The 14,887-nt window shown below is 46.9% G+C and overlaps 1 protein-coding gene and 1 long non-coding RNA gene across 5 annotated transcripts; both read left to right on the plus strand.

Moving 5' to 3' along the window:
• The first annotated feature begins 355 nt into the window (after nt 1-355).
• On the plus strand, nt 356-1,873 carry LOC124460674. Of its 4 annotated transcripts, none has more exons than XR_006954683.1 (3): nt 356-481; nt 1,135-1,662; nt 1,774-1,873. It is a non-coding gene; the product is annotated as an uncharacterized LOC124460674 (long non-coding RNA). The 4 variants fall into 4 exon arrangements; XR_006954684.1 differs by having other exon boundaries at nt 1,183-1,662; XR_006954685.1 differs by having other exon boundaries at nt 356-433.
• Nucleotides 1,874-1,914: 41 nt separating this feature from the next.
• On the plus strand, nt 1,915-14,887 carry LOC6639430 (PHD finger protein rhinoceros). Its single transcript, XM_023181663.2, has 7 exons — nt 1,915-2,549; nt 2,633-2,827; nt 2,905-3,121; nt 3,179-3,368; nt 3,439-4,145; nt 4,780-14,276; nt 14,355-14,887. The coding sequence occupies exons 1-7, from the start codon at nt 1,978-1,980 to the stop codon at nt 14,455-14,457; spliced, it is 11,481 nt and encodes a 3,826-aa protein (XP_023037431.1). The 5' UTR covers nt 1,915-1,977; the 3' UTR covers nt 14,458-14,887.

Raw genomic sequence — 14,887 nt, forward strand, 5'->3', positions numbered from 1 at the left:
GATGGAAAACTTAATACAAAAGGGTTTCATTGAAACATTCGGCCGAAAACTCGGTAACCGGCAACACTAGGTCGGCATGGATTTATTTTTAGAATGGGAAAAAAAATTTGCAAATACAAAAAAAGAATGCAAATTTAGCAAAGTTATTAATTTATTTTCCCATAGTAATGATTGTATTGTATTATAATTATTATAATTTATTTAGTAAAAGCGTGATCTCAGCGAATTCATGTCACATTGTTGTGACCATATCTATAGGGTTGCGTTTAACTCAAATAGAGTTGTTGCACTTAATCGATTTATCGCACATATACGTGCAATAATAGCGCAGCTATCGATTTATCGATAATTTATTTACAACCCTAACGCAAGATGGAGTCGAAAATTAATGGCGACAAAAAATAATTTTTTTCGCGACAGAAAAGAAAATCAGGTACAAAACGAAAAAGAAAATCAGGTACAAAACGGAATATAGAATCAGGTACTAAACGCAAATGATAGTAAGCTACAAATCGGAAAACACAATTAAGTGCGAAACAAAACTGTGAAAATGTAAAATAATAATATGCCAAACAAAGTAGAAGCAGCAGCAGCAGCAGCAACACCAAGAACAACAACAACAATGTGAAACGCAATGCAAGAATTTGCAATTAACAACAAAGTCTGGGATAACTTACAGCAAAATATGCAATAACAAATATAATAAATAGAATAGAAAAAAAATACAAAAAAACGTAGAAAAAAGTGCAAAAAAGCAGCAGAAGCAATAGTGATGATATGAGAGAGAGAGAGACCGCCAACGAGGGAGAGAGAGAAAGAGAGGGAGGCTGGCCCGAAGACCAACAAAAGCTGACTACTAAAACACTCAAGCCACCTGTTTTTCTCTCGCTCGCACTAAGGACAGCAATAAGCGCGCCCTTTTGGCGAGCGAGTGAGACAAAACGAGTGAGCGGTTGTATGAGTGTCAAAGCAGTCAGCTGTTGTCCGAGAGTGGCCAAGCGATTTTCTATTTTATTTTTTTTGTGTGTGTTTTTTGTGTATATTTACGATAATAATATATATATATATATAAATTCTTTATCCCACCAACTCTCCGAACCACTTTTTTCCCCCCAAAAAATATCGCACAACTAGAGAAACTTACAATTTAAGTAAAACTAATTTGAAAAAGAAAAACTTTAGTTAAGCAAACAGATAAATAGAGTGAGCCCAACACAGAAAGAGAGTGAGGGACGAGCGAGCGAGCGTGCGAGCGAGAGAGAAAGAAAGACAGAAGAAGAGTGCGTGCAAAAACATTGAGAATAAAAACAAAAAAAAAAAAAGAAAAGAAAAGTAAAAAAAGAAGAACAAAAAATAATCGACCAAAAATTGCAACGAAAGAAGGAAGTAATATAAAAACAAAAAAAACGTGTGTGAGTGTCACCCAAGAAAGAGAGAGAGAACACAAAATTAATCTCTCGAGAGGGGCACCAAATTGAACCAGCAAAGTGGCGTCCCTACTCAGGATACGGGCTGGGGCAGCAGCAGCGGCGTCGTCCATGTTCCACTACAACAAAAAAACCAACCAAACCAACAATCAGAGCAATCACACCACAACCAGGAGAGCGCCAGAGCAGCAGCCGCCGCCGGTGTGGTGTCGCCAACTGTGGCCTTAAGCATGTAGTAAGTAGTAATTGTGACGACTTTGCAATCAATTCTCATATATATGCTATATATCAATTTTCCCTTTAATCCATGGATATAATTCCATTCAATCTCATCTATTTTTTTTAGGTCTTGGACGCTTAATTTCCTGGGGTTCTCTCACTCTTAACTTGCTAATAAAACAGTAGCAAGCACACGTCAAAGAAGTAGAAGAGAAGCTAAGCAGAAGCAACAAAAACAACACACACACACATACACACAACACAACCACACACACACCATATACACAACCAATCCAACAACAACAACAAACACACACAAAGCCAATGAAAAATGTCACAAAGAGGTAAACGCGGTACTCAGCCAACGCCAACGCATCATCCGCCCCAGGCGCCATCGCTGCATATATCGCAGCAGCAGGTGCCATTGCCACCGCCACCACCGCCTCAAGAGCAAAAGCGTAAGGATGTTGAGCCACAACCACCGCCCACAAAGCGACGTAAAGGACGACCGCCCAATGGGGCAACAACAAATACAACCGCAACCGCATCAGCAACAACAACAACGACGACAACACATGCAGCAGCAGCAGCAACAACAAGCAACAAAGAGCCAACAAGTGTTAGCCACGATAATCAAGATCAGACGTCAGATGCTGCTGCAAATCATCCTCCCAGCAAAAGTAAATCCACAAAATTGGCAAAATCCTCAAGCAAAACTAAATCACAAGGAGCTGGAGGTGGAGCAGGGGGAGCAGGCAGCGGTGGAACTGGATCGGCAACAGCTAAAGGAGCCACCACTAGCTCGAGCACTACAAGCTCATGGCAAGCACGTTCTGTGGCCGATATTAAAATGTCGAGCATATATAATCGTAGTTCGACTGAAGCTCCAGCTGAACTGTATCGGTAAGATTCCACCCAATCTCTATCTCTCTCTCTACATTTCAATATATTTATATTTTTCCATTTTTTGTATTTTGTTTTAACAGCAAGGATCTCATTAGCGCTATGAAATTGCCCGATTCAGAGCCATTGGCCCATTATGAGTATTTAATTGTTACGGATCAATGGAAACAGGAATGGGAGAAGGGTGTACAGGTTCCAGTCAATCCAGATTCTTTGCCCGAACCCTGCGTTTATGTGCTGCCTGAACCAATTGTATCGCCAGCGCATGACTTTAAGCTGTAAGCTGGCTAAAAACAACACCAATAACTTTAATTCAAATCTAATGCATTCAAATTGCATCTTTTTCTTTTTGTAGTCCAAAAAATCGCTTCCTGCGCATTACCAAAGACGAGCACTATTCGCCGGATCTGCATTGTCTGACGAATGTGGCTGCCTTGGCGGAGAACACATGTGCCTATGATATTGATCCCATTGATGAGGCCTGGTTGCGTCTATATAATGCCGATCGTGCCCAATGTGGAGCATTTCCCATTAATGAGACGCAATTTGAAAGGGTTATAGAGGAATTGGAGGTGAGTATTTTTTTATATTGCTTATAGCATTATATAGCATTTATATATTGCTTTTAGGTACGTTGCTGGGAGCAAATTCAGGTCATACTTAAACAGGAAGAGGGTCTGGGCATTGAATTTGATGAGAATGTCATATGCGATGTTTGCCGTTCACCCGATTCCGAGGAGGCCAATGAAATGGTATTCTGTGATAATTGCAATATCTGTGTGCATCAGGCTTGTTACGGCATTACAGCAATTCCATCAGGTAAGATTGACAAGAGAGTTTTTAATTTAAATTCATTTTAAATTCGAACTCCAATTGTGTGTTCCTTTAGGCCAATGGCTATGTCGCACTTGTTCGATGGGCATTAAACCGGATTGCGTTTTATGCCCCAACAAGGGTGGCGCCATGAAATCCAACAAATCTGGCAAACATTGGGCCCATGTCTCATGTGCATTATGGATACCCGAAGTTAGCATCGGTTGTGTGGATCGCATGGAGCCGATAACAAAAATCTCAAGCATTCCGCAATCACGTTGGTCTCTCATCTGTGTCCTTTGCCGCAAACGTGTTGGCAGTTGTATACAATGCTCGGTTAAGCCATGCAAGACAGCATACCATGTAACCTGTGCATTCCAGCATGGCCTGGAAATGCGAGCCATTATCGAGGAGGGCAATGCCGAGGATGGTGTTAAATTGCGTTCCTATTGCCAAAAGCATAGCATGAGCAAAGGCAAAAAGGAGGGCAGTGGCGGTAGTGCGGGTGCGGGTGCGGGAGCTGGTGCTGGTGCTGGTGCAGGAGTCGGAACTAGTGGTGTTGGTGCTGGCAGTTCATCAACCACAAGTAGAGCAAATAAATATGGCACTGGAGTGGGAGCAAAATTAGGCTTGGGTCATCATGGACAGGATGATGGCAGCAGTCATGGATTGGCTGGCATTGGCGGCTTAAGTGGCGAAGAGCAACGAAGACGTAAAGCACATCGTAAAAATGATTCCATGACCTCCGAGGAAAGGAATCAGGCTCGTGCCCAAAGGTTACAGGTGAGTGGAAATATGAGAATTATTAACTGTAAATTATATAGATTCCAATAAGAAAATTCGTGCAACTAAGATTTCCAAGTTAAGTCACCTCATATTCTTTATTGTGGAATTTTTCCCACTTGTATTCAGTTTGTTTTATATATAATATTTGCGGATATGATTCGTCATTCATTCATTGATGCATTACAGAAATTGCATTTTTTATATATTATTAATTGTTTTCTAAACAAACAAAAATGTTCTTATTAGCATGTTGTTATTCTATTCTTATACGTGTGAGAGAGATAGGGTGATAGATTAGAAGAGCAACGCTATATATGAAAGAACATTTTTGGCGGTTTAGAAACTTGAGCTTCGTCAGGTTATGAAAGGAAATTAAAGATATAAAATTGGAAAAGCTTTAGAAGCAACTCTGAGATTTGGAATAAAGTTTCACCAAAGATTTGAAAGAGATTAGAACTAGAACTAGTTGATTAAGAAGTAAAAGCAAGTATAGAAGTATTAGCAAAAGGATTAAAGGAGCAGCAAAAAACACAAGCACTAAAATCTTCTTAATCTCCTTAAATATACATTTTTATTTTCTATATATATTTTGTTATTTATTCTTATTTTTTTGCTTTTGTTTTTTTTGTAGGAGGTCGAAGCCGAATTCGATAAACATGTCAACGTCAATGACATCAGTTGCCATTTATTCGATGTTGACGATGATGCCATTATAGCCATCTATAATTATTGGAAACTGAAACGTAAATCCCGCCATAATCGTGAGCTAATACCACCCAAATCCGAGGATGTGGAAATGTTGGCACGCAAACAAGAGCAACAGGATTTGGAGAATCATAAATTGGTTGTTCATTTGCGGCAGGATTTGGAACGTGTACGAAATCTATGCTATATGGTTAGCAGAAGAGAGAAACTATCACGTTCATTGTTTAAGCTGCGAGAGCAGGTCTTCTATAAGCAGCTTGGTGTACTCGATGAGCAGCGTATTGTATCTGCTGCGGCGGCGACATCATCATCGGCAAAATCGGATAAATCCTCTGCCGGTGCCGCTGATAAACTAGAAAAGTCAGAGACTAACAAACCGCCATTGGATTTAGAGGCTGTTATCTATGCCAATGATGGTCCCACATTATATGATCCCTTCTACAGCTCATCGGCTCTGAGTGGAGCGGAGGGACGACCAACTGTGCCGGCACAGTATCGCAATTTGGAATATATACTCGAGCAGCTTATGGGTAAAATGGTGAAGCAGAGTTCTACTGGTAGCGGCAATAAACCGGGCAGACCGGCAGGTCGACGGGGATCTGCCTCACAATCGCCCACCAAGCGTAAGCAGCAGCAACAGGCAGCAGCAGCAGCTGGCAAAGGTGGATCAGCTGCCACTTCTCCAACTAAGAAACTCAATAATGGTGCAATAAATTCCTCCTCACGTACATCTTCACCTGAGAAGCCAGTTAGCCATCACGTGAAGGCTACCGCCGGCGCTTCATCATCATCAATCACCTCAGCCATTAAAACGCCTTCTAGTAAGCAAAATAATTCCGGGAGGCGTGCCTCAAAGAGCGGTACGGCAACGGCGGCGACGTCGTCCCAACAACAACAACAGCAGCAACAACAACAGGCGAATAAAATTCAGCCACATCAACAACAACAACAGCAGCAGCAGCCGCCACAACGGACAACTGGTGGTCGCCATAGCAGTGCGTCCTCCCATACGTCAAGCGGCAGTTCATCATCGGGTGATTCCAGCTCGCCGCATGGCTCTAGCTCATCCTCAAATAGCGCTTCCTCAAACAGTGATTCAGGCAGTGAAAGTCCCGGCGGTAGTTCCTCATGCAGCAGAAGAAGAAGAAAAGCAACAACAAATACAATGGAAGCCACCTCAACCGCCGGTGGAGGAGGAGGAGGAGGAGGAGCTGTTGGTAAACAAAGTTATAGTCGAACCATGGAGCAACGGCAAAAGCAACGTCAACAACGCCAGCAACGTCAACGGCAATTGCAAAATGAGGCGTCTAAGAGTACAACTAAAACGGCTCCAGTTACCACCAATCCAAACAGTAGCAGTAGTAGCGCCGCTAGCAGCAGTTCCAGCGATGATGAGGACGAAGATGATGAGCCTGAGAGAAGGAAAAAGAAAGATGAGAAGCATCAGCAAAGGGGAACAACAGCAACAACAACAACAACAAAACGCCAACAACAGCAACACAAATCAGTACCTAACAAAAGCCAGCCAACTAAGTCAAAATCAGGAGGAGGTGGGGGAGGAGCAACTGCATCGTCGTCAACGGGAAGAAGAAAATTATCCTCTTCGACAGCGGCGACAGCGACAGGAACAACAACAACAGCGACAACAGCAACAACAACGCCGGCGAGGGGATTAGCACAAATGGACAAAGATGCTGCTGGTGCCAGTCTCTCTAGTGATGAAAGCGAAGAGTTAATGCCCCTAAAGACAACGGAAAGAACCGCTGCCAGTGGCAATAACTTGTCCGCGCATCATCGTTCCACAACAAATGCCATCAATTCGGCAGGCGGAATGGGAATCAATACGGCAACAACAACAGCAACGACAGCAGCAAGTCGGAAATTGGGCCAACAAATCTATTCCGATTCGGATAGCAGTAGCAGTAGTGGCGGCAATTCCAGTTCCAGTTCAAGTCGCACCACATCCTCCAGTCAAGGACGCAACGAAAGGATAACAATGGAGAGTAATATAAGTGATTCACAGAATCAACAAACGATACGAACTAAGGCGGCTATGAAAGAATTTGTGCCGGGAACAACACCAAATGCACCAACATTACTAGCACCACCACCGCCACCACTACCACTACCACCACCACCCGCTCCAGCACCTGTCCCTGCGTCTGCATCATCGACGACAACCGGCCAAGCATCTAGAAAATCCTCGAAAGAATTGACAGCGAAAACGAAAACGAATACAAATGCCAAACAACAACTGCCGTTTCCAGCCGATTTACTTGTGGTTCCTCAACGACAGGCAGCCAAAAAAGCCTCCGAGAATATGCGTTCCACGAATCTCGCCAGCAATGCACTTAATCAACCCGATCCAAATGAAAGATTACGCGAACCCGATAGTCCTGCCACCGGAATGGGTAGTAAAAGTAAACTCAAATCGGATGGTTCTACTGGCGGTGAGAGAGGTAGGCCACCCAAGGATCACCATCAACATCAGCAGCAGCAGCAGCAGCAGCAACAACAACAACAGCAGCAACAGAAATCCACACCAGCGGGCACAACAACAGCCGAGCGAGGTAAACGTGGACGGCCGCCAAAGGTGCCAAGAGAACCACCGCCGCCAACGACAACTACGGCGACGGCGACGACGGATAAAGAGAAATCAACTACACCTGCATCTCTGGCATCAACTGCGGATGTCAAATCGTCATCATCATCATCGTTGTCTGCGGCTGCACCCAAGTCGAATTTCGCTGTGTCCTATGTACCCCAAAGACAGGCAGCCAAAAAGGCAGCCGAGCAATTAAAGAGCAGTAAACCCATCCAAGAGACATCTCTACTCTCTGCCGAAAAGGAGCAGACAACAGCTGATAAAGAAAGAGATCAGGTAACTAACACCTCACCACTTAAACCATCGAGAAGAACTTCATCGCATAAGGAGACGACGTCAACATCAGCGAATCGAAGACGTTCCAAAGGTGATGAAGAATTGTCGCACCAGCATCAGCAGCAGCAGCAGCAACAGCAGCAACAATTGTTGCAGCAGCAGCAGCAGCAACGTTCTCCTGTTAAGCGCCGTGTGGCTCCACCCAATCTCTCTAGCTCTAGCTCTGGTGGTGATAGTGATAGTTCTAGTTCCGGATCAAGTTCGGGCTCTGGCTCAAGTTCCAGCAGTGGCAGTGGCTCCGATGATTCCGATAGCGAATCTAGCGATAATGATACCAAACATTCACCAACTAAAGAGACTGCCTCAGCCTCAGCTACAACCGCCACCTCATCATCCTCCTCCATAGTGCCAAAGCGTTCACCACGCAAATCGCTAGACAAGCCACCAGCATTAGGTGCATCTTCTACTCCCATACAACCACCAACAGCAGTTGCAACAGCAGCAGGAGCAGCTGGAATGCCGCGAACACGTCAGAATTCCACCACAACCCATACAAGTAAATCGCCAAAGAGAACATCCCATAAGGGTGAGAGTCAAAGACGTAAATCCTCCATGGATGAGCAACAGCAATCACAGGCTGCGACTGCGGTAACACCAAACAAACGTTCCTTACGCAATTCCAAATCACGACCACCATCACCAGTGGCAGTGACAGCGAATACAACGGCCACACCGACCAAATCCTCGCCAGAGAAATCATCTAGCAATCGTCGTAAATCTCGTGCCGATGAGTCACCCAAAAAGGCGGCATCAGCAGCAGTTCCAGCTAATCTGGAAATGGAGATTAGTCAAAGAAAGGCTGCAAGTGGAGGCAGATCGATAAGTGCATTGGACAAATTGTTGGATCGCAAGCAACAGGAATTCAATGCCCGGCCAGTGACACCAGCGGCACCTGCTCCCATTCTAGCGACAGCAGCACTGCTAGAAGAGGACAGGCCAAAGGATAAAGAGAATCGCAAGGAATTCTTGTTGTTGGCCAAGGAGAGAGAACAAACACCGCCGCCGACGACGACGACGCCGGCGTCGGAAACATCGACGACAACTCTACCTCTATCTACAACTCGTTCATCTCATCGAACGAGAGATGTGGAATCTCCCTCTGATCCACAGCCCGATGTAGATCAAGCCTCTTCCATTGAGTCTGGTGAAGTGCCCATGGATATTGATGAAGAGTTAACCACTGCGCCCACTCATACTCAACTCTCTGGGAATGCCAGCAAGCTGGCTGACATCATTATCGATGATGAGCGACCACCGGCCGCACCGTTACCCGCCTCACCCACACCGACACCGACATCGAATGATGACGATGATCTATCCGATGGCAGTGCCGGTGACCGTGGACGTTGGCGGCCACGCAGACGTCGCCGCCGACGTAGTCATCCACGTAGTCATGACGATGATGAGGAGGAGGAGCATACTCATCACACGCAGCATTTGCTCAATGAAATGGAAATGGCCCGTGAGCTTGCCGAGCAGCGTAAAAATGATTTACTGGCAAGTAATGCTAGTAAATATTCAGCATCGACTTCATCTCCAGCTGTACAAGTGATACCGTCAGAGCCACCAGAGATTATTGAATTGGATTCAAATTCGGCCAATTCTGGAGGAGATCAACAGCAGCAGCAACAGCAGCATCAACTACAACAACAACAACAACAACAGCAGCAGCAGCAGCAGCATTCGCAACTCGCGCATCCACGTCATCATGGTCTAGGCGAGCATCATCCACAGCAAATGCAAAGAAACACCTCAATGCCAGCATCTGTTGTGGTTTCCTCACCAATGAATCCTGTGGCAAATACAACTCCAGCAGCCGCACAATTGCCGCCAGCACCCCCGTGTGTTTTGGAACCCATTGTGGATACCATATTGGAAATGGAAGATAGCAAATATGCCAATAATTATCCATCGAATCTAACCAGCGTACTGAATCCACCAAATCCTGGACAATTGGTATTACTTGGGTCACAGCTGGTGGAGGGTGTGAAACAAATATCCGAAGAGGATAGCATTCAAGCAACTCGTAATCTGCTAGAGAAATTGCGTAAAACGAAGCGTAAGGCACAGGAGGAACCACCGCCGGTTGATCTATTGCCACCGACGCCAGCGATTCCTTCGGTCTTTCCATTTCATAATGCTGCCGATCCTGAGGATATTATTCATGCACAAAAGGAGCAACAGCAGCTGCAGCAACAACAACAGCAGCAACAGCAGCAGCAACAACAACAACAGAGTTGCCTCTTCGGTGGCAATTCGTCACATTCCGCACCCAATTCGGTGGCCAGTTTGACCATTAAAGATTCACCAATGACAGCAAATAGTGGCAGCTATGCAAACAGTTTAACCAATACCCCCAATGCCACGCCCAATAATCTAGGAGGCGGCGGCAGCAGTGGCCAATATCAAGTCAACTATCAAACCAATCAACCATCACAAGGCGGAGGTGCTAGTGGTGGCTTATCCAGTTGCTTTTTGGATCAAAAGTCACCACATCAACAACACAAAAACACGCCCCTCTCCTCGACCAACGGTGGAGGCGGTGCACCAGATTTTGTGGATTTGGCAGCGGCAGCAGTGAAAAATAATCTCGTTGCCTATGCCAGTGGTGGCGGTGGTGGAGTCGGCGGTGCAGGCGGTGCCGGTGGTTCAGCTAGTGGTGGCCAGCCTGTAAATAATAGCAAATTGAGTGACTACGATGAGAATACACGAATGCAGTCACCATTTGGCACCATGCAGCGATGGAATGAGAATGATTTAATAGCCGCCAGAAGAAGCAGCTCACCCAGTTCCGTATCCGAATCGAATGATCAGCCACCAGCTTCAGCTCCAGTACTGCCCACAGGAGCAGCAGCAGCAGCAGCAGCTGCAGCCCAATTGGAGGCCGGTTGCAAAAGCTTTTTCAATAGCTATGCTGCCGCCGCCGCCGCCGCTGCGGCTGCTGCTGCGGCTGCAGCTGCTGCTGGGAGTGGTGCATCAGGTGGTGCAACAGCCACACCACCAACAGGAGGTGCTGGCACAGTTGCTGGTCCACCTAGTGGTCCCCCATCAACGGGTAATGCTCATCCAGCCTATAATCATGCTCCACTAGTCAATGGCATCGATTCGATGGCAGCCATGTATAATAATACCGCTGCGGCTCCAACTACTGCCCAGACGACACCCACGCATAACCAGAGGACACCGAATAGTGGGCAATACAATGGTGGAATCTATTCAAGTATGGCTGCCATGATGCCGCCAGCCGAAGCCACAACAAATCTCTATGGCAATGGTGGCTATAACTCGGGAACTGGTTATGGCAGCATAATGCCAGTGCCAGCAACAGTCCCAGTCCCGATACCACCGCCAGTCAATGTGACCACAACACCGAATCATCAATTTGTTGATAATCAATTGCCGCCATATCCGATTGTTGCTCCCACAACGACCATGATGCCGGCCCCAACGCCGCCTGTTCCGGTGCCAGTGCCCATAGCCACTAAAGATTCACCAGTGGGCAAGAGAGGCAACTCCGGATCATCGAAACAGAAGCAACAGCAACCGCATAGGAGTCCACAATTGCCAGGTAAATCGCCACAGGGCAAATCCCCAAGGCAAGCGGCAACCGCAACACCAGTTTCGGTAGTAGCTGCTGCCGTGCCGCCAGTTCCACCGCCACCTGCTGCAGCAGCAGCACCAGCAGTGGCAGCTGCCTCCAAATACGATCCATTGACCCATACATTGCAAGGGAAACCACGCCAACGGGCTCCACGGGGCAGTGGATCGGGTGCGGCAGGTGCAACAGGCAGCGGACGTGGACGAGGCCGAGGACGAGGTCGTGGACGTGGCGGAAGTGCGAATAGTGGCATGGCATTGCCATTACCATCACCCATGGCCGATTATGGTAGCAATACGCATATTGTCAACAATCTGGTGGGCACTCCATATGAGTTTGAGCTCGATGAGCTCACTGGACCGGGAGTGGAGAATCTGCAATCATTGAGAAATCGTCGCCGTAGCTTTGAATTGAGAACGCCGCGTGGACAGCAGCAGCAGCAACAACAACAACAACAGCCGCAGCAGCAGCAACATCCGAAGCCGACGCAGCAAACGCCATCAACTGCAGCCGGAGGAGGAGGAGGTGGAGGCGGAGGAAGTGGAACAACAACAACAACGACTCCGAATCCTTTGCTTCATCCTGTTTTACCTGGCCCCGTTGACATGAGAACCTACAATCTGGACTTTGAAGCACCGCATAGCACTGCCTCACAAGAGGCATATCAAAATAATCTATTGGGTGCCTTTGATTCTGGTACCGCGGATCAGACGCTGAGTGAATTCGATGAAGAGGATGAACGACAATTCCAATCGGCCCTGAGGGCAACAGGAACCAGCACTACCTCACCGGCGGCAGCATCGGCAGCATCTATGGCCGCCACACCATCATCAAGTGGTGCTGGTAGTAGCGGCGGCATTGGTGGCGGAGTAGGCGGAGTAGGAGGCGGCGTAGTATCCACGCCTTCAATGGCCACAACGGCCACAGTTCCATTGGTTAGTAGTCTGCATTTGCATTCCACCGAAGCGAATCAAATGGCGCCCAGTTTGGTCGAGGCTTCCCTTGTGGAGGCCTCCTTGGAGGCAACATCCGAAGAGGTGTCCATTGATTCGGACACCACAAGCTTGACGGCAACCAAACTGAAGGTGAAAATCAAAGATCCAGCTGGACTGGTTACCACCATAACGCACAACAGCAGCAGCGGCAGTATCACCCATCATCATCATCATCTACAGCAGGCCTCACTTATTGGCCAGTCGACGAATCTGAATGCCCAGTCGACCATGTCGACATCGGTGGCCACCACAGTGGCCTCCTCGTCGTCTGTTGTCAGCGGCAATTCGCGACGTATGCGCAAAAAGGAACTCCTCAGCCTGTATGTGGTGCAGAAGGATAATCTCAATGATGATAGCTCTTGCGGCATGCTTGGCGGCACTTCTGATAGCCTTGGACAGACGATCGACAAGTCGGGACATCAGGATATCGAAGTGGAACAGGAGCGCACAAAGCGATTCAAAAAGAATCCAAGCAATCGGGAATTGCGTTCGCAAGACACCAGCGTTGAGGATCAATTGATTGGCATCAGTGATATATTGAATCCTTCGATTGGTGGCGGCAACAATGGTGGTGGCTCCAGTGGTGGCAACGGCGATGGTCGTCGCCGCAGTGCATGCAGTTCGGGCAGCAATGGCGATGGCAGCGGCGGCAATGGCAATGGCAAAACGGGAGCCGCTTCCAGTGCGGGCAAACGTCGCGGACGCAGCAAGACCCTGGAGCAGAGCAGTGAGGATGACAATGGTGGGCATGGTCAATCGGCACCGAAGTTGAAAATCAAAATTCGTAGCATACCGGAACATATCATTGGCAGTGGTCTCGGCAATACCATGGGCGGCACTAGTGAGAGTCATAGCTATAGATACGAGATGACCAGACGTGCTTGTCCGCCCAAGAAACGATTGACCAGCAATTATGGTAGCACACCAACTCTCGAGGAGATCAAACGCGATTCGATGAACTATCGCAAGAAGGTTATGCAAGATTTCGACAAAGGTGAACTGGATCATGCGAATAGTAAGCGGGATTCGGGTGGAATCGCCACCGATATGGAAATAATGATGCCTCTGCCGCCGCCCACCAAAAAGGCCAAATCCTCGAAACCGAAAAAGGATAAGAAGGAAAAGAAACGCCAGAAGCACCAGCAGCAGCAGCAGCAGCAACAGCAAGTGATATTAAATAGCAGCTGTAGCACCACCACAACCACCATGACAACCACATTAATTGAGAATACGGCAAGTGCATCGCCGGGTGATAAGCCCAAGTTGATATTACGCTTTGGCAAACGGCGAGCCGAAGCAACAACAACCACAACAACAACAACAACGAATATCAGTGGGAACAGCAACACCAACGTCGCCAGCAGCACCACCAGCAGCAGCATGGAATCATCCATAGAGGCAGCACCGTTGCGTTTGAAAATTGCACGCGTCTCATCGGGCGGTGGCTATGTGATTGGGGCAAAGAAGACCGAAGAAACACCCGCCTCAATGGTGGTGTCCATGTCACCGGCCAATGAATTGCCATTAATACCCGCCTCACCGCAGCTAAATAGCTTTACGCCGCATTCCCAGAATGCGAATGCATCGCCGGCATGTCGTATGGGCAAGGATACGGGAACACCATCGCCGCCTTGTTTGGTTATCGATTCGAGTAAAAGTGCCGATGTCCATGATTCGACATCATTGCCAGAGAGTGGACCGGGTGTCGGTGGAGTTGGTGGTGGTGGTGTTGGTGTTGGTGGAGTTGGCGGTGGTGGTGGTGGTGCTGCACCATCGACGCCAAATTCATCGCTTGTGGTGCCGTTAAGTGTCAGTGTGGGTAACTATGAGAATAGTCAAAATTCATTGCCATCGGCGAGTGGTTCAGGTTCGGCGTCCAGTAATTCCTGTCAGAGCAATAACAACAACAACAACAGCAGCAACAGCAATAATAATAATAATAGTAGTAATAATAATAATAATAACAATAACAGTAATAATAATAATAATAATGGCAGCGGCGGTGGAGCCAGCACCGGCTCGGGCGGGGGCAGTTTACTTCCATTGAAAAAAGACTGTGAGGTTAGATGATAATCTTAAACGAAAGATCGATTAGAACAAAAAGAAGAAGAAGGACAGAACGGAAACGACGAAAGAGAGAGCAAGCAACAGCAACAACAACAGAAACAGAAACACTTCCAATTTTTATTTCCATACACTTGCTATCCCACTCGCACGCGCATTTTATTCAAATGCACTCTTGCTCTTTAAATTCTCCATCTCTTTCTTACACTCTATTCGCTTTCTTCACTTTCACTTTAAGTCATTTGTTTCCTATATATATATATACATATATGTATATATATAGAAACTACTTCTCTTTATTCTTCTCCTTCCCCTCACCTTCCTCACACCAACCACCAGCAATTGATTTTTTTTTTTTTTTTTTTAGAAATTGTACAGTTAGTTTATAAGATTATCCTCATACCTTCCGCCCCCCACTCCCTTATTTCTTCTAGTT

This window comes from Drosophila willistoni (assembly GCF_018902025.1).
Source record: "Drosophila willistoni isolate 14030-0811.24 chromosome XR unlocalized genomic scaffold, UCI_dwil_1.1 Seg144, whole genome shotgun sequence".
Taxonomy (NCBI): Eukaryota; Metazoa; Arthropoda; class Insecta; order Diptera; family Drosophilidae; genus Drosophila; species Drosophila willistoni.